This window comes from Centroberyx affinis, unplaced genomic scaffold, assembly GCF_046629955.1.
Source record: "Centroberyx affinis isolate AG114_WGS23_722 - 3 ecotype Tasmania unplaced genomic scaffold, CSIRO-AGI_Caff_v1 ptg001333l_1, whole genome shotgun sequence".
Taxonomy (NCBI): Eukaryota; Metazoa; Chordata; class Actinopteri; order Beryciformes; family Berycidae; genus Centroberyx; species Centroberyx affinis.
The window spans coordinates 638099-656813 of NW_027279830.1; the positions used below are offsets into that span (position 1 = coordinate 638099).

General features: G+C 41.6%; 1 protein-coding gene across 1 annotated transcript in view; it reads right to left on the minus strand.

Annotated features, from left to right (window-relative positions):
- tjp1a (tight junction protein 1a) overlaps positions 1 to 14232 on the minus strand; it is a 101611-nt gene extending 87379 nt beyond the window's left edge. Inside the window, exons 1-2 of the mRNA XM_071525742.1 lie at positions 14078 to 14232; positions 579 to 792 (exon numbers count right to left, since the gene is read on the minus strand). Coding sequence (XP_071381843.1) covers positions 579 to 792; positions 14078 to 14232 — 369 coding nt within the window. The remainder of the gene's footprint in view (positions 1 to 578; positions 793 to 14077) is intronic.
- Between the last annotated feature and the right edge of the window lie 4483 nt (positions 14233 to 18715).

Below are 18715 nucleotides of genomic sequence, written 5' to 3' on the forward strand. Positions count from 1 at the left end.
CAATGTATTTGAATCTCGTCTGCCTGTAAAAAATGTTTGACAAGTTCAGCTTCTGTCTCACATACTGTATATGGCAACTGAAATCACAGCTTCTCTTTCACACAACAATGGAAAATACTAATTGCTGCAAGAAGCCAAACAATGCTGTTAGTCAGGGATGTGGATTTGTTTTCCCTTCCAGCACTTCCCCCTAAGACTGTAGTACAATTCATAATTCTTTTTAAGTACAGCCAAAGACTAAACTAATGAAACTTTCTTGTCACTAAATAGCAATTATGAGACTGTACACCCAAATTTAACTAGGAACTAGGAAAACTAAGGAGGAAAACATCAATGAGTCAGATTTCTATAATTATATCTTACATCCATTTCCATCCGTTTCTGTTCCACACATGTAATCATACCCGTCTTTAAAAATATTCAAAAATATCAGTTTCAGTGCATGGCATATTAAGTGATTGCATTTGAATGTTATGTCAGCGTGATCACTTAATCGTTCTGAACTCTGAATTCAACTAGCTACATGTCAATAATCATGTAATAAACGAAACTAAACAATCTTTGTGAGTGGATCTTACATTGGAGTCCAGCAGGTCGATACTGTCCAGGCTCTTGCTGCGGTGAATGCGGCCTTTGATGCGGCGCAGAGACGGTTTACCCTGGCTCATGGGCAACGAGAGGGTGGAGGTGGCAGCCATTGCCATAGCACCAGCGCCACCAGTAGCACCTATAGGCCCATCTGAATCCCCGGGAGCACCTGAGGAGGTCGTGTCTCCATCTGCCGGGGTCACCCTGCGACATAGAGATGGGCAGAGGAACAAAGACTACATCAGTGTGGGTGAACAAAGAAGAATGATGCATAATTACACAGTAACGGAAAGATCTAGCCTGTTACATTTCATTATTCTTTATGTTGTATAGTGACATAATGAAATATACAGTATACAGTAACTGAAATACCACAGTGATGACCAATGGCGATGCAAAAATGGCTGAGACTTCTGGGTATGTCTTGAACCTTGTTTCTGTTTTCGCATAACTTGCCTGACATAACCACACATCCATTAAATACCACAACATCCACAACGACCACTCCTTCTCCAAAGAGCGATGCACACAGCGCACTACTGCATATCCAAAGAGGAGGATAAAGATAAACATAAAGATGGCTGGAGGAAAAAAAGGGACATAACTTTCCTCTCGCTTTCTTTACTTTTTAAAGGACACCCTCCCCTGTCGGGTGTAGTGGCATTCAAGGCAAGTGTGAGTAATTGGGTTGAATGTCAGCGTGTAGCCTGCGGATGGAGAGTAGGTATGGAGCATCCACTTGTCTTCTATTATTAAGCCAGAATGAAGCTGCTATGCTTCCTACACGTGATTTAAAAACAGCCTGGGCTGGACATTCAGACAAAAAGCCACATATGCATTAAGTATAGGCATAATGATACTCAATGGAACCAGCTCAGCTCAGCCTTCCAAATATAGCATGAAAGGCTATGAAAGAAAAGATGGGCTATGTCTTGTGCTTAAAAAGTGACATGATGTGACAGCGTCGTCAGTCGGTTCCCTGGCTTGTACAAAAGTGTTATAAACAGACTGGGACAGGGAGTTCAGCAGCAAAGAGAAGGCTATTGACAGGCAGTCAGCAGCCCGGGACATGGTGGTGGAAGAAACCTCAGGACCAGAGAGTGGCAGTTTGACAGGTTTACTAAATCTGCAGTTGCAGTGGGAGCCAAGGAACTCAAAATCTGGATCTGATGACAGTTTTTTCACAGATTACACAGATGATCACAGAGTTGTATAGTGTTGAATATTCATGATTATGTTAATACAGATAGAATATAATAAAGCTATTGGTCAAAAAGAATAAGGTCATATGAACAAGACTGAACAACCAATGATAATTGTAGTTGTAGCACTTTAAGGAGATGCGTAATAAGCCTTCACCTTCTTCTAGAAGACAACAAGTTATTATTTTGTCAAGTCCACTTTGTCAGTATTATCTATGAGATGCACATTCCAAGCTCCCAATTCTGTGAGAAACACACAAGACGTTACTTTTAGAGTTGAATCTTATAATGGTGAAGCAGATTCAGTATTCTTGGGTTTTAGACACTTAAGGTGTAAATATGGGTCAAAGGTTACATATTAAGTGAGCATATAGGAATGTTGCTTAATAAAGGTACTTTTCCATTTCTTCCTCACAATGGAAAAGGCTGGAATTCATTCGCAGGCTTTGCTCTGGCAAAAGATACAAACTATTCATAATATTCTGTTACATCACCACACGGCCATCTTGGTAGGAAAATAACAGGTGATTGTAATATATTAACAGGTGATTACAATCAAATGACAAACACAGCCAATGAGCTGTGTGTATTGTAAAGCGCCATTGGTAGGAAATGCATGTGACATCACAGGAATACTATGAATATCAGGTACTTTCCTTTAGCTATTCATAAAAAGCTCTTAATTTATTCATGTAAGACTGGGAAAAACCTGGATGGAAATACTATGCATGTGGCTCTTGTTTACCCTACTCAACATGTGAGTGCCTAACAAAAACAAAGAGAATATATGCAGCACTGGCATCCTGAGATTTATCACTACATGCTGTCTAGGCTTGCTCTAATGCTTGTCTATAATGCTGTTTGACAGGCTTCCAAGCACCTTTCTGTAGCAATGATCTAATGCTGTGAAGTGCAGAGTACTTTAGTGACATTACTGTAATACAATAGTGCTGACTACCTGTCCCTTCAGGTAGTGATTACTTATTCAGGTATTGTCACGGTATGTATGGTAAGCACTTAGACCTCAGGCTGCATCAATACATGTTCCCTTTGCTTTTTATGGTCAGTAAAGGGTATGGATTGGAAAATGTGTCTATAGAGAGGTGGTTCAATAAAAACAATAGGGACAGGATTTCGACAGCAAACATTTTACATTTTAGGCATTCAGCTGATGCAATGCGTGAGCTGGTAACGGTTCAAGGTCTTGCTCCAAGACTGGATCCACAGCTGTTGTGGGCATCAAACCTGAAACAGTCGAACCTGAGACTGTAACTACTATCTTACCTAAGCCTGAATTTGTGGGTCTTTGTCCTAGTATTCCACTGGCCTGAAAATAGATTTCTTTTACCTAAACATATTTTTAGTTTTTGACCTTTTTCCTTTTCTTTATACCACTTAAACTATGTTTTGATGTGAAAGAGCAACCAAACACGAGGCAGATCAATAGCGGCGCAGCCTGTCTTGTGTGAGAACGGAGCCTCTTAGCGCTGCTGTACTTCTGCACTACGTGTCTCAGCAGAATATACTTCTCACTTCAGAGGAATATGCCTGGAGATCTGTTTCGTATCTTGTTTGATTCATAACAGACACTTTGATTCAAAATACACATGCATGCTGATCTGCTGCCAACTCTGGCACTGGTGCTGGGGGATGTTCCCATGGAAAAGCTTTCAGAGCCGGGGATAGAGGCAGCCACTCTGCCCTGTGGCACCCAGGCTGGGCTCCTCTCCCATGACCTATGCGCAATGCCCACGCATGTTTGGATTTACACTTACAGCCAGGACGGCAGCAGTCCCACACATGCATATACACACACACACACACATAAACACACTATCTGGAGGAGCCCAGCCTCTGTCACTGTAATCTCAGTGTTGCTTTTGCAAGGGGATTCCATTCACACATCCAGCAGCAGCTTATGAAGCTCTCTGGGTTTTAACAACACGGTTTCTAAGAATGACACTGACAAAAACACTGTTTCTCTTATTTGTGTGACTTAAACAAGGAGGGTTTACAACCTCACTCTATGCCAATCCTATGTTAACAGACACATCAATACAGAGAAACTGAGACTGAGATGGACTATCTGACTCAAGCACTTTATAATACTTGCATCACGCTGCATGTTTTAGCTACTACAATATGCTGCTCTGCCATGAAAACTAATCATTGGCTCAACCTCCTGGAGTATGATTATACCTTTTGTTCCCCTGTATAATACTGTGAATTCAGTTGACTGCAAAAAATGTCCAAATTATCTTAACAAGTCATTTAGTCTAGTCTCAAGTCTTTAAATCTTTTCCTTAGAACAAGTGGGAAAAAAATCTCCAAATGGAATATGATAATTCACTCCACTGTTTTTTCCCCTTTACTTCTGTTTTTTGTTTGTTTCTGATTTTATTCCATTAAGTTTCTCTTATTGTTGCTGCTCCTTTTGTTCTGTGAAGAACTTTTGAAACGGTGGTTTTGAAAGGAGCGATATAAATTAAGATGTACTTACTTAGATAAGTTCCTAATGCAGTTTGAATTTTCTAGAATCAAGAGACAATGTCTTGAAATAAGGCAGACCACTCCAATAGGATCAACATGTCAGCTGATTAGAGAAAATTCTTGAAACAAGTTCATTTGCAATGGAAATGTGAATGGAAAGTGAATTTATCTTTGGCAGATGATAATCTGCCCATCAGCCAAATTTTTTTTTACTTAATAAGATTTTAGAACACAAAACTAGACCAAATGACTTGATGGTTGTTGGTGGATGGACGATTATTTTTTCAGTATCCTGCAGTGTCTTTTCTTTAAATCTCCTGGATACAAACAGAATTACAACAAATATGACTGGAGCCAGGTATGAACACAGTGAGACGAGAACATGGAATAGTTTCAGTGTTGTTCTTCAGTCTGATTCAGGCAAGCACAGTAAACTTGCACTGGGAAAAAAAAGTAATAAACATCAAAAATATACAGAATGCCAGCAGGAGCAGGGAGAAGTATGACTGCTCACTTGCTGGGATCCCATCAATGATTTAACATCAGCGCAGGATTTTAGAAAGATATATGGAGCCATGCAAGCCAGTGAATTAGACACAAACTTGCTGTCTGTGCAGATAGACACTACTTTCACTTTTCATTGCCTCTGGAGAAATATGGTGAAATTCTCAGACAGGATGGAGTGCAGCACTCACATTGTGCACCCCAAGTGACCCCATGAGTGCAAACAACAAACAATGCCTCAAACTAACAGCACAAAAATAAAGAAAGAACAAGAAATATTGGGCATTAACTGTAGTGAGAGGTGAAATTTATGAATATTACATGAGACTTTGGCCCAAAATAGAGAATCTCCCTCTACCCTGGATTAAAGAGGTCAGCAGCAAAGCTTTACTGATTACCTCATCCCAGCACTGTATACATGTTACAGCTTAGCATGACACATAAACCGAACCCAACACATTTTTGTCTTGAACGGTAACAAACAATATTAAGATCTTTATTATTCCTAGGCAACATCTGGCATGTTTCTTTAAAAAAAACAAAAAACTGTGGAATACTATCAGTGCACAATAACAATGCCAATGCCCTCTGACAGATAATTTTATCTTAATCTAATTAATTACAAACAAACTATCAAAACAGTGAAGCTGCTTAGATGTGACATGCTGCTGTAATTGGAGGTTTTCAAAAGCTTTATGTCTCATCTACGGTGTGAACATGACCGATCTGAGCAGTCAGTGAAAACCGATCCCTCATAGCATGTCCTTCAGCTTGACTTTACTGCCATGCTATTACATATTGGTGTTTTTCACTTACTAAATTACACCCAAACAATTCCAGGATAGCCAAAAGCCTAACGTCTCCTGTTCTTATACTTTGCCAAGGAGTCCTGCTGGGTCCCAACATGACAAGAGCAATAATCTATTTTGTTCAGCTTTTTCATTTGTGTCCCAGAGTGAAAAACAGCCCTTAAGAAACGTCTCAACAATTTGTTTCTGTGTTTTTCCAGGCATTGATCAACCCTCTAACTTCTCCATCACATGGCACAGGTAGATTTGCAATCAAAGTGTGATATGTTACCAGGGAATCAGACTCAAACATTAATTTCACCCAGAGAACGGTCAGGTACATTAAGCTTTTAGATGTAAAAATATATTCAGGTTCGAAGCTGTAAAATACTGTCTGTCTCTGTGTGTTAAGGGGAAGCGGGGGGGGGGCATCAGTACCAGGCTACATCTTCCAGAGGTATTTTGTTATGACAGTTCCTCAGACAGCGCGCACTTTGCAGAACAATGCGTTCCACTTAGAGAGGACTACAGGGGCAAAAGCAGGTGTGTCTCATCGCCCATCCTGACACCTCTCTACCCAGGCAGCAAGGCTCCTGGAGGGGACACACACCAGGCACACATTTCATACACACATACACACACACACACACACACACACATCAGTGATGTGATCCCTCCACAGATTTTCTGTCCAATCCTCCTCTCCACAGGTGGCTTTCAAAGGGCTTACAGGCTCCCACTGATTCCCACCGGTAAATAATGCTTTAATTTGGGTTTCATTTTTTCATTTATTTTTCGCAGACTTTTGCAAGGATTTTTTTTGCAAGGATTTTTTTAGCCAGCCAATAAGTTTATTTACTTGTTTTTTTATTTCTTATAAACACACTAATCAGGGTGACCATGCACAGGTGTGATATATATAAATCAGAGTGGAAAGCAGAGGTGTGACCAAGTCAGTCTCAAGTCTAAATGTAGAACATCAAGTCAAGTCAAAGCAAATGAATCAATTTAATATCTTAAAGAAAACAAAATATCTTGGACTTTTCAAAGCAATATCATTTTAATAGGATAAAAACTTGGTAAGTGCATCGTGAGTTTGATTTCTTTAATCAGTTTCAACTTCAATAAATTCATACAAATTCAGAAAACAGAATATAAATTCAGTCATCTGGTGGACCAAATCTCATAACTTTCAATCTACGTAATTCACAAATACACAAGATCTTTTGTCAAGAAACCGTTTCAAGTCATCAAAGTACAAGTCAAAGTCAAGTCCCCAGAGCCCAAGCCAAGTCAAGTCAATATTGTCTTCATGCATCAAGTCAAGTCTCAAGCAATTAAAATTGACTTGAGTCTGACTTGAGTCCAGGTCACGTGACTCGACCCTTCCACCTCTGGCGGAAAGGCAAAGGAGTAGAAACTAAGGGAGACAGGAGAATGTAGACATGGGGCGGAGAGGGAGAGGTGGAGGCGTAGCGGAAATGGACGGAGCTGAGGAACCGAGAGAGACAGAGAGAGATAGAAGGAGACAGACCATAACACAGGGGGACAAAGGACAGAGGGACACTGTCAGCATATGGCTTGGAGGTCCTCCTGACTGCTTCGTAATGCTTGACCACTCAGCCAGAAGTGATGACATCCTCTGAACATGCATCATTCTGCTCACGGGCCGACCCCCCCCACCCCCACCCCCACCCCCACTCCCACTCCAGGGGACAAGGGATGACAAGAGGTACATGACACATCCCATTTTTATCTAGCATTAACATTGAGATACCCTTACTAACTCTCCATATAAGAAGCACAAAACAAATGACTAACATGTTGGTTGGCTAAAAACATCCTTGAAAAAGAAGGAGAAAAAAAAGGGAGGGAGCCTGTAAGCCCTTTGAACGCCACCTGGGCAGAGGAGGATAGGACAGGAAAGCTGTGGCGGGATCACGTCTCTGATTAGGTGGACCAGACAGGCCTGACAGATGGACAGACCAGATTAGGCATATAGACGTGTATCAAACAAGGCAGGCCAACGGTCATGTCCGAATGCTGTCTGACCCCCGTGGAGAGGGGGGGAAACAGGCAGGGCAACAACTGGGTCACACACTGGTTCCAAAAAACACTGGTGACACACACATACACACATGAAATCAAACACGCAAACAACTTTGTAGCATATCAAACCCACATGTATAAGCAGAGATCATCCTTTGAATACAGGGGATATAGGCTATAGGCTAAAGCAAATGGGGAAAGTAGCCTGAGATGATGCTCTATGCTAGATACAATATGATGTAATAAATAAAAGTTTAATGACAACAAAGTATGACTGTGCAGAATTATGTTTATTTCTGTGCCACAAATCTTTCTAGCAGTGGCATTGGCTTGCTGGAACATAAAAACAACAATTTAAAAATGTCATTACAAAGTGCAAATAATATAATTTCGATGGAGAGGTTGTGCAATTGTGGTGGGCAAGCCGTCTCATTTGTGATGACTACAGCAGAATAAAATGTAGCTAATATTGCGATTCATTTTTCTGCCTTACGATACCTATTGTCACATTTTTGTATTGCGATATATTGAATTTCGATACATTGTCCCATCCCTACTGTATACCAAACCTACTGTCCCAATAAATGTAAAAAAAAAAAAAAAAAAACAAAGCATCTAAAAAAACAAAGCAATCACCTTTTCTACTTGAGGTTATTTACAATTAATTTTAATAAGGTAACTGCCCATTACCCGGAGGGGGAGTCCTAAAAGATACATAAACAAACCCAGAAAGGGGTACAGACACTTTAGCTGTGGTAATGGACTGTTAAGTTAATGAGTCAAAGTTCACCCTCATATCTGCCGGTGTTGGGTTTGGGGGTGGTGGAGGCTACACAGCAAGGCAAGAACATCTGCTCCGCATCTGCTTGAGATCCACGGACACCATACTCTAACCCAAATGTGGAGAAGAGCTGCCAGGCAATTTCACTGAATGGGAACATTAACTACAAGCACCAGACTTCTGTTATCTCTATTTGTCTTTATTTTCTCTCAAAGGAAGCCAAAGGATGAGACTATAGATGCAGAAGCCATTGTGGTGAACAGCATGGGCTTGGATTTTAACCTATTCCAGTATGACAATGTTTACAGTGTGGTCTACTCCATTTCATTAGTCAGTCAGTTTCCATCACATTGACATGTTGGACTTAAAGGTCCCATATTGTACAAAGCTGTTCCTTGCCTTTCCATATGTACGCATTTTGTCATCTTATAGTCGAGAAAATCTGAAATCTGAAACTCCTCCCATTTTGCACGCACCAAAACAAAGAACAAACATGCATTCGACCACCCCAAGGTGAATAGCCACTCCCACTCACCGAGTCTCAATTTCTAGCTTTTCTCCTCAGAGCCAAAAGCCCAACCCTCCGATGAGGCGACCAATCAGAGCAGTGCTTCATTAGCATAAAGTCAACGCCCACAGAAAACAGCCTGTTCTTTACTATGGAGACACTGAGAGGCTGGAACAGACTAAAGCTGGATGTTTTGTTTTGCTATACACTTCACAAAGGTGTTTTAAAGACCACAAGGAACTGCTTTTTTATTCAATTTAACCTTTATTTTACCAGGCAGGTCACTTAAGAACAAATTGTTATTTACATGGACGGCCTGGCAAGAGTTTTGCCTCTTGAGGGAAAGGTGTTAAATTGCTAGTAAAATATGGAACCTTTAATAAAAAAGGCAAAATCACTGTGTTGCTCCAGTGGGCTAAGGCACACACCATATAAATGCAAAGCTGCGAGTCTGGCTCCGACTTTCGACTTAAGTCACTTTCAGTAGCAGTCAATCTCTTTCCCATTTTCTGTCACTTTCTGCTACACTATAATGCTATAAAATGTGGTTTGTCGTATTTGAAAAAAAGAAGATTCAAAAACATGAATGATCTCAGATGGATGGAGAATCGCCGCGTGGAGGAAAAGAATAGGATGAATCGGGTTATCTGTGAGACAAAAGTGGATCCCGTCTGCCGTGTCCTCCTCTATTTGCGGGGCGGTGGTGATGGATTCCTTCTTGTCAGCCCCCTGTGAGCCATCTCGACAGTCGTGAGTCACCGGGGGCCGAGAGCGTGTGACTCACAGATTCTAAAAGTCATTGCTGCTCCGCGTCTGGCTCTGACTGGCGGGGATGAGTGTCTGATAGGCCTCTGTTAGCATCAGGGCCGCCAACAAGCTCTTTAAGCAGCCATTACCCGGCCCTTAGTTAGACTCAGTGCTACACGAATCCAGACCCACATTGTGTGGGAACAGCAGTGAGACTAAGCGAGGACTCTGCTTGAGTGTCAAAGTTTTATACCACTGGTGTTACTTGACTACTGAGAGAGTAAAAAGGGAGGGGGGGGGGGTGTCATGGAAGTGGAAGGCACTGAAGGAGAAAGACATCTTGGAGGCCTGAAGTGTTGTAAATGCGGCTTGTCTGAATGTTTCATGGACGCTTTGATTCTGAGAACAGACAAGCAGCAATCATCAATCAATCAATTAAAGCCGTATGAGTGTCCAGTCCTGCTCAATCAGTTGATAAAGCAGTACTCGCTTCACATCAGGCCTTACCCGTCTATACCCCAGAAGGGACTGTAATTTCATGGTGCCTGATTCAAGTGCTCCTTTCTACACCCACACATGCAGTATACACTTACTTAATGCAATGATAACAACAAACTTCTGCCTGAACGAAAGCATCACACCTGTTTACATCCTTCTTAGCTGCATCCTTCTATGCTGTATTGCTATCATGGCAAAAAAAATGATAATATGTATATTATCATTGTATATTTTTCAAGGGAAATGTTACAAAATGTTTTACAAACAACAACAGCCCAGTAAGTCCCTAGTCTAAACTATAAAACTGTAGTGAAGTGTAACAAATATACTCTTAGCCTAACAAGGTCAAATTGTACAAAACAACGAGAACAGCAAAGTATTGAATTGGTCCAAAAACTGCCATGCAAATTGTTTTAGAATTGAACGGCTGCCCTTTGAATAGAAACTGAATTGAATTGTGAGGTCTCTATTGATTACCATCCATATTATATTCCAAGGAGACATCTACCTGTCACACAATAACCGAAGAAAATCTTTACTGAAAGATATTGGATATAGTTAATTTTCCTTGCCAATTATTGGCAATGATATTAGACTCTAATATTCACACACAGACACACCCACACTGGCACAGACACCCCACACATCCACACTGACACACACACACACCCACAGGATGCTCGGAGAGCGGGTGGGGTAAGGGGGTGAGCCACGAGTCAATAAACCCTGTGTAATCTGTTCCCTTTAGTGGCATAAACCATCTGAGAGGAGATTACAACCGTTCTGCCAAAGTAAGAACATGCAAGTTCCTAATGGACAGAAACACCGAATACAAACACACACACACACACACACACACATATAGGCAGATACGCAGACTATCTACAGAGAACTATGAAGTGTTGTGTGTTCCAAGATTGTCAATTCATAACTCATGTTTCAAGATCAGACTTCTTGACTTTAATACAAATAGGCTTTTGACTTTAGGGAGAGAGAGAGAGACAGAAAGAGACAGACAGAGAGAGAGAGAGAGAGAGAGAGAGAGAGAGAGAGTATTCCTGCATGTTTTTCAGAGGAGTACTGATTATCATGACAGGCTCAGCCCTGGTCTCTGGCTCCTGCTGAGGTAACTAATGCGCGGCATTGTCAGTTTGGGTGAGATTACGCATCATGGCTCCATGAGTGCAACTGGAAGGGTGGAGGGCGTGGGACAAGAGTTTCTGAGTGAGTGTGTGTTTCTCTGTGTGTGTGTGTGAGGGTGTGTGTTTGTGTTTGTGTGTGTGTTTGCCCGAAGCTGGGAGGGAGGATGTGTGGAGAGGCAAAATCAGGGGGCAGAAGGGCAGTTAGAGTCAGGGCCGGGGGTCTGTTTGTGTGTGTGTGTGTGTGTGTGTTTGTCGGGGTAGATGTGTGTGTGTGTGTGTGTGGGGGGGGGGGGGGGGGGGGGGGGGGGGGTGTAGCTGGGACAGAGGGACGCTGACTTTATGCATCATTAACCAGGTGGATTGAGAACACCAGGCGGAGCTGTCACTGTGCAGAGTGGAGCAGACCAGACATCTGGCAACACAATACAGGACGATACACCCACACACTGCAGGAAGAGCTCCGACCGGTTTAAACACACACCATCAGGCTAACTTATTATTTATGGACAGTCTCCAGCTAATTACAGTGCATTAGTTATAAACACACCGCATATTGTGTATAATTTCAGTGTGTTTTCCTTGTTTTGTGCTTCTGAATGGGATCCTGGTGTTTGTTTCAAAACACTAGGACTGTACACTGTATAAAAGCATTCGGAGACAACTTGAAATACAGGGTCAGGGCCTTTTTACACTTAGAGCTGACTCCATAAGAATAGAGATAGACACAGCATGCAAGTAAACGCATGGGGTGACTCCGTGACACGCACATGCACGCACGCCCTGGCTCAGCTTCCTTTCGTTAACGTGTCTGTCAGAGGCGATACAGTAATCTTGTTTTAATGGCCGTGCCCCTTCCCCCACCATGATGTGATGACCCCGGACACACCGCCGCGCCTCTCTTAAGGGAGAAGTGTCAAAACCTAGTCGCTGTTGTGTCCCATGCAACACAATTGACAGCATTCACACATGCTGAGAAGAGCAAAATTCATTCCTTTTCTCTGTCTGAGGATTTCTGACTCTGCATATAAACTCATACAGAAAGCCGGTCCAATATATATATATTCACAGAAATCAGCTTGGCCATTCAATACAATAAACCAATAAACTGATGTTTGTTTTCTAGCAGTAAAGTAATGCCAATCTGGGAGGATTATGCCACATGCTTAATGTTATCTATGTGGATTATAGAAGAGGAAGCATTGCATGTGCCCATTGTATGATGACAACATATCCTTGGATTGAATGCTAATCTGCACTGTCATCTATTTTTTTTATTGTCCCTTTTTAAAAGGTCATGTTGTCAATCAGCTAATTAGAGAAAAACCCCAGTTCACTTTATAATCGGTAGCGTAATCAGAATGGAAGGATGTAAGGCAACAATCTCTATCATGTTATCAAGAGCCAAGTATGGACATATTATCTGTAATTCTGTGTTATTAACCAACTCATTTACAAAATATATACACACACAAAAACATAACCAGATAATAGCACAGTAAAGTGCAGGCTAGAGTAAAGACTAATTGATGGTAGTTGATGTAAACAGTGAAAGTGAAATAATGGTGGCAGGCTATGACGAAAATAGGGAGCAGGTGGTAAGTTTGGTGGATGCAGCTGGGAGCCTGGTGAAAAATGTATGGATGGTTAATGAGATCAGACTTCAGTATAGATGAAATTAGGTGGAAAGCTTGATATGTAAACACACACACACACACACACACACACACACACACACACACAGATGCAATATGAGCTGTACCAATGAGTCAACCACTTAGCATTACTCCTACACATTGTGGTCTAAATGCTTGCAGCATGAAGCTATTGAATAAGTGATGAGAGTGGAGACATCAGCCAGCATTTTTCAATACATGAGATCTCAAAATAGATCTGAGAATAGTGGGAGCTACTGACAAAATACCACTACAAATCACCAAAATTAGACTTGTCCTATAAAAGAAGATTGTGTTTTCCACGTTGCTGTTAACATTTCAAACACAGGGTGTTAATAAATCATAACTGGTATGAGAAGGAATAAATGGACTGTGTGGAAGGCAAATGTAGTGGAATTAAAAGAATAGACGCAAACCCAGATGCACTGAGGGCTACGCCAGGTGAAAATGGAATAATGTGAAATCAGCCCGTCATCAGATGACAATGAAAAGCTTCAGTATTGTGTTACAGATGCTTTGCATTGTTGTGAATACACATCTGCTCCGTGATTGTTTGCTCAGCCTACCTCTCCATCTGAAACTCACCCTCACTAACGGACCATAACACAGTCCACAAAGAGAAAACAGGAGGGGGGATAAAAGCTTTGTATCAGCGCACGCACACATGCACACACTACGCACGCACGCGCGCGGATACACAACACCTCCTCCCTGCCCAATTGCCTTGGGTACCACCAGTCTGAAATTAGACAGTTGCTAAAGGAAAGAGAGATGGAGGGAGCCGATTTCCGCAAACAGCTGCTCAGCCTAACTCAACACGAGAGAGAGAGAGAGAGAGAGAGAGAGAGAGAGAGAGAGATCCCTTTCCATGACAACAAAGCTAACAAGCTATTTTTAAGCTATGTTTATTGACCAAACACAATGGCTACACGGTTCTTCCCTGTCCCTCTCTCTTTGTCCTGACATTAGGCAGTAAACTGAAAAAAAAGAAGAAAAAAAAACACACACTACCTTTCCATTCTAAAGCCACTCACTCATACACACAAACACACACGCGCGCGCTCACACGCAGAGACACGCTGCACGTTTCCTCCTCCTCCTACTCACCACAGCTGTCTCTTAGTAGGGAGGCAGTCTTTGTTGGAGGCTGTCACTCCCATGGCCATCTGCATCACCGTTATATATTTCTGGTACTTCATTTTGTCCACCACTACTTCTACTTGTAGGAATCCGCGCGCCACAAAAGCGGCATAGGTGAGCATTCATTCAAATGTCTGTTATTGTCCCCTGGCATCCACTGCCGGCAGCTCTCGCTTCAGCATCAAAACGCCATTTCCACGTCTGGAGGACTGACAGGGAAAACGTTCCCCAAGGAGCTCAACAAAAGGTACCACGCCGCCGTAACCCATGTCTGCACTGACTCTCTAATCTCATTAGAGCTCAGAATAGATTGGCTAATCCATTCAATTTTAGTCAGGACCGGGTCATTGTTTTGGTTCGGCCTATAGTGGTACTTTTCAGTGGAGGAAAGAGGCAGACAGAGAGAGAAAGAGAGAGAGGGAAAAAAAAACCCAGTCAGAGGCTGCAGGAGCAGCAGCGGCGGCGGCGGCGGCGGCACCCAAACGTCTGTGAGGTAGGAAGGAGAGGGTGCGTGTGTTGAACGAGAGAGAGAGAGAGAGAGAGAGAGCAAGAGCGCAGGGGAGTGACAGGGGGTGGAGGGAGAGGAGGAGGAGGAGGAGGAAGAGGGAGCGATGTACTGTAATGGCCTGAGAGGGGGTAGCCTACTTGTCTGCTGAATAAATCTCAGTAGCGCAAATTGGAGGCAAAGAAATTGTTTTTGTGTCTCTTCTCGGCACTGACACGTGAGGCATAATAAAAAACACCAGGGTATTATGAGAACATAGATAATGTGATAAGACTGGAGTGTAGACCTCATGAGAAGAGGAAAGGGGGAGGGGGAAGTAGGATGGAAAGGAGGACAGAAACCACAGTGGTGTTTAATAATAAACAGCCAGTACAAATGGAAAAATAATATGCAACTTCATTAAGGAAAGTGTTTAAAATGGATATACCAATTCTAAGGTCAGGCAGAGTTAAAGATGTCAAGCCAATGACTGTATGTTAACAATTTTTCATAGTGACAGATATCAATCCATCATCAGTATAACAGTAATCTTTATGTATGCACCATTTGTTAATAGCATTGCTGTGATTGTCTACACTCTCAGCAAGCCAAATTAGACTGGTCAGGTTTGCACACACTTTAGTATGTATGCTCCAAACAGAAGCCCTGACCGGAGAGTCTAAAGCCAGAGAAATAACACATCACTCCAGGGAATAAGAACAACAGGACCTTGTTGCTTTACTCTCAATCTCTTTAAGCAGCCATGCAGCTCTGCTCTGCAGGTTTGACTGATCGACCAGGCCAGTCAACGTGATCCCATCAGTGGCTCAGTGAAACTGAGCTAAACCACAAAGCTAATGGAGAAACGGCTCTGAAAAAAGACAAAAGTGACTTATTAAAAGAAAATCTTAATTGTGTCGTTCAGTTGTCTCATTGCTGTGATTTATATTTGCTAATTATGCACAGCACCATCAATACATGAGCAAGTTCACTGGCTGGTTAATTACAAGCTACAACCAGATTATGCATGATTAGGAATTTTAAAGTGGATTGAGAGATTACTAGGCTTACTGCACCTCTCCACATTTTTACCTCCGCCAAGGAGGGTATGTTTTCGGTGCCATTTGTTTGTTTGTCTGTTTGTTTGTTTGTTTGTTTGTCTGTTAGCAAGATTACGGAAAAACTACTGGCCCGATTTTCATGAAACTTCGTGGAAGGGTGTAGCATGGGCCAAGGAAGACATGACCCAACCCATTAAAGCGGATCCGGATCCGACTCACAAACAAGCAATAATACAGGGTTTCTACGGGTGCTGGAAATCCTTGAAAACACTTGAATTTTAATGCTGTGTTTTCAAGGTTTGAAAAGTGCTTAGATTTTGAATAAAGTGCTTGAAACTGCTTGAAATTGTCACATTAATTGCATTACTTTCATAATAAATCGCTATCTAAATGAAAAGTTCGATTTTTAGATAAAGAAATAAAATAAGTCGGAGAGAGAGAGCCTAATTGCTTTTGACTTTCGCACAAAATGAAGATGACTCTGCTCGACTTGCCACTCTGCGCATGTGTGTCAGTCTTTTTTGATGTGTGCCCTCTGATGGGACAGTGAGTGGGAGGCTAACAGACGACATGCCGGGAGGTTGCCGTTTCAATGAGCGTTGGCTTGAAAACTAAAAATACAAATGATAGTCGATTTTCAGGAGGGATCGAGGGTGATACAATATAGTAGTACTAGTATTGCATGTCAATTACGGCACGTTCCTTTATGGAATATGCAACGTAACAGCTAACATTACCTTTAAATGACATAGCTATTAATGTTAACTGTAATGTAGTTTGAAATGTAAACTAAGTTACAGACTCCGCTTCATTTCCCCCCTTGTTGTCCCGTCATCATCTCTTACTACTCTACTACAATCCAATACAACTGTTCTGCCATAAAGTTTACTTTTATGATGCCTATAATGTTCAGTTTTTTGACACTGTCATAGAGGTGTTAATTCAATTATATGTTTAGCATTGAGCAGGGATGCAAACTAGTGACCTATAGGGCACTTAAGGTGAATGATTTCTGAGTAGTTATGTGTCTGCCCTGGTATCTGTCACCTTTTTCACTCTCCATGAGTTTGCATCCCTGATTGAGGTCATAGTTAGTGGTGGTGTTGTACTCCGTAATGCTCCATATTATCTTTCAGTAGACCCTCCTGCCTCCTAAATGCCCACTTCTTTTTAAATCCCTCTCCCATTGTTCGTAATGCAGCTCCAGCCCAACCTGAGATCACCCCAATCATCATATTAGCACTTATTTTATTTCATGAGACGTATTATCACCAACTGATTGGTTACAGCTCCAAACCTTTAAATCAGATATTATATTCCTATAAGAAACACACCTTCACAAAAAAGCGTTACAAACTTAAGAAGAACTGGATAACCCAAATATATCATTCTAAATTTAATGTGAGAGCCAGGGGAGTAGCAATATTTGTTAAGAAAAACATCCCGTTTATTTCCACTAATACTATCTCTGGTATTAATGGTCACTACATAATCGTTACAGCATTGCTGTCATGAAACATAATTTTGGTTGTTTATAGCACAATAACATCTGATTTAATGTGATGAAGAAGTGAAATAATCATTTTGAGTATATATATGTATATAAATATGTAATTTACCACAGCTGTAAGGTGCTGGAAAAGCTTGAAAATGCACCTTGAAAATGCTTGAAAAGTGCTTGAATTTGACTTTGGAAAGGTGTAGGAACCCTGAATAATAGCACGAACCTTGGCGGAGGTCTGCGCTCTCTGAGTGCCCTTCTAATTTTAATATTGTTTCCACTCCATCTTGGTGGAAAGAGAAAACACGAAAGTCTGTACAATGAGAATATGCACATCTTTCATTGATATGTCTTTTTATTCTTTTCGATCTATCACTTACTGATACCCCACAGAGTCAGGTTACTTTTATTGGATTGTCAGGGATTGACAGGTCACAGAATCTCTGTGAAGATGCCAATCAATTCAATTATTGATTCAGTGTCAAATTTAAAGCCCCAGTAAACATGAGTCTTTACTGAGTCCTCAAGGGCAGAGAGGATATCAGAGGAGCACAAGATTGGTGTTCAAATGCCTCCTGCATTCTGCTTGTGTTTAATAATCTAACCATGAGGACTGTTCACAGACTCCTATAAACCCAAATGGGCATCAACCCTTAAAGAATAAGGCCGGTGTTTTTTAATGCATTGCTTACCGTCAACAAATCCTATGAAAATAACAAAATCAACAATGCGTTTGCTCTACTCCCGTTACTTTCTGACTTCCCACGTACCGTTTTTAGCCGTCAACCCGGAAGTAATTGGCTCCAACTGTCAGCTAAAAACCTTGAAATACAACTCACAAAGACATAGTTTCAATTTTAAAAATCGTTAACTGTTACCACGAAAAGTCAGGCTGTTGTAGTTACTACCAAATCAAATTCAAATGGAAACAAATTCTTCATTACGCTGGGGACTATTTTCGGTGCTACGGAACTACTTTCCTGAGATCGCAAAGTGTTTACAGCCGGCTTATTAAGTTGTTTGAGGAAAAAGTCGGCTGGCCCGGTGCATCGTGATGATGAAATATGCTGCCCAGAGCAATGGCATGGCTCCTTGATGTGTTTTAATCGTTTTTTTAATACAAGGGAGTTCTATGGCTGCTGGGACATGGCTTCATTGGACACCGGCTACATGGACGAGACTTGTTGGCCAAACAAAATCATTGCTGATTTTGTTATTTTCATAGGATTTGTTAATATAGGATGGTAAGCAATGCATTAAAAAACACCAGCCTTATCCTTTAAACATTAACCAAGTCTCGGTCTAATTCATCTCAATACAATAAACATAACAGCAAAACAGCAACATCGCGACACACGTATTTGCAGTTAGAGTGGGAGCTGCAGAGCATCCACCATTTTGTACTATGTAGCTATGCAAAACATGAGGTGAGACAGCACATCACTGTCATGATATTTACATATTTGGTAAGATTAATAAACAAACCCAAACAAGTGAGAACTGCAGCATATAAACCACGGAGCTGTTGAGACGGCCCATCTACTGGAAAGTAAATCTAG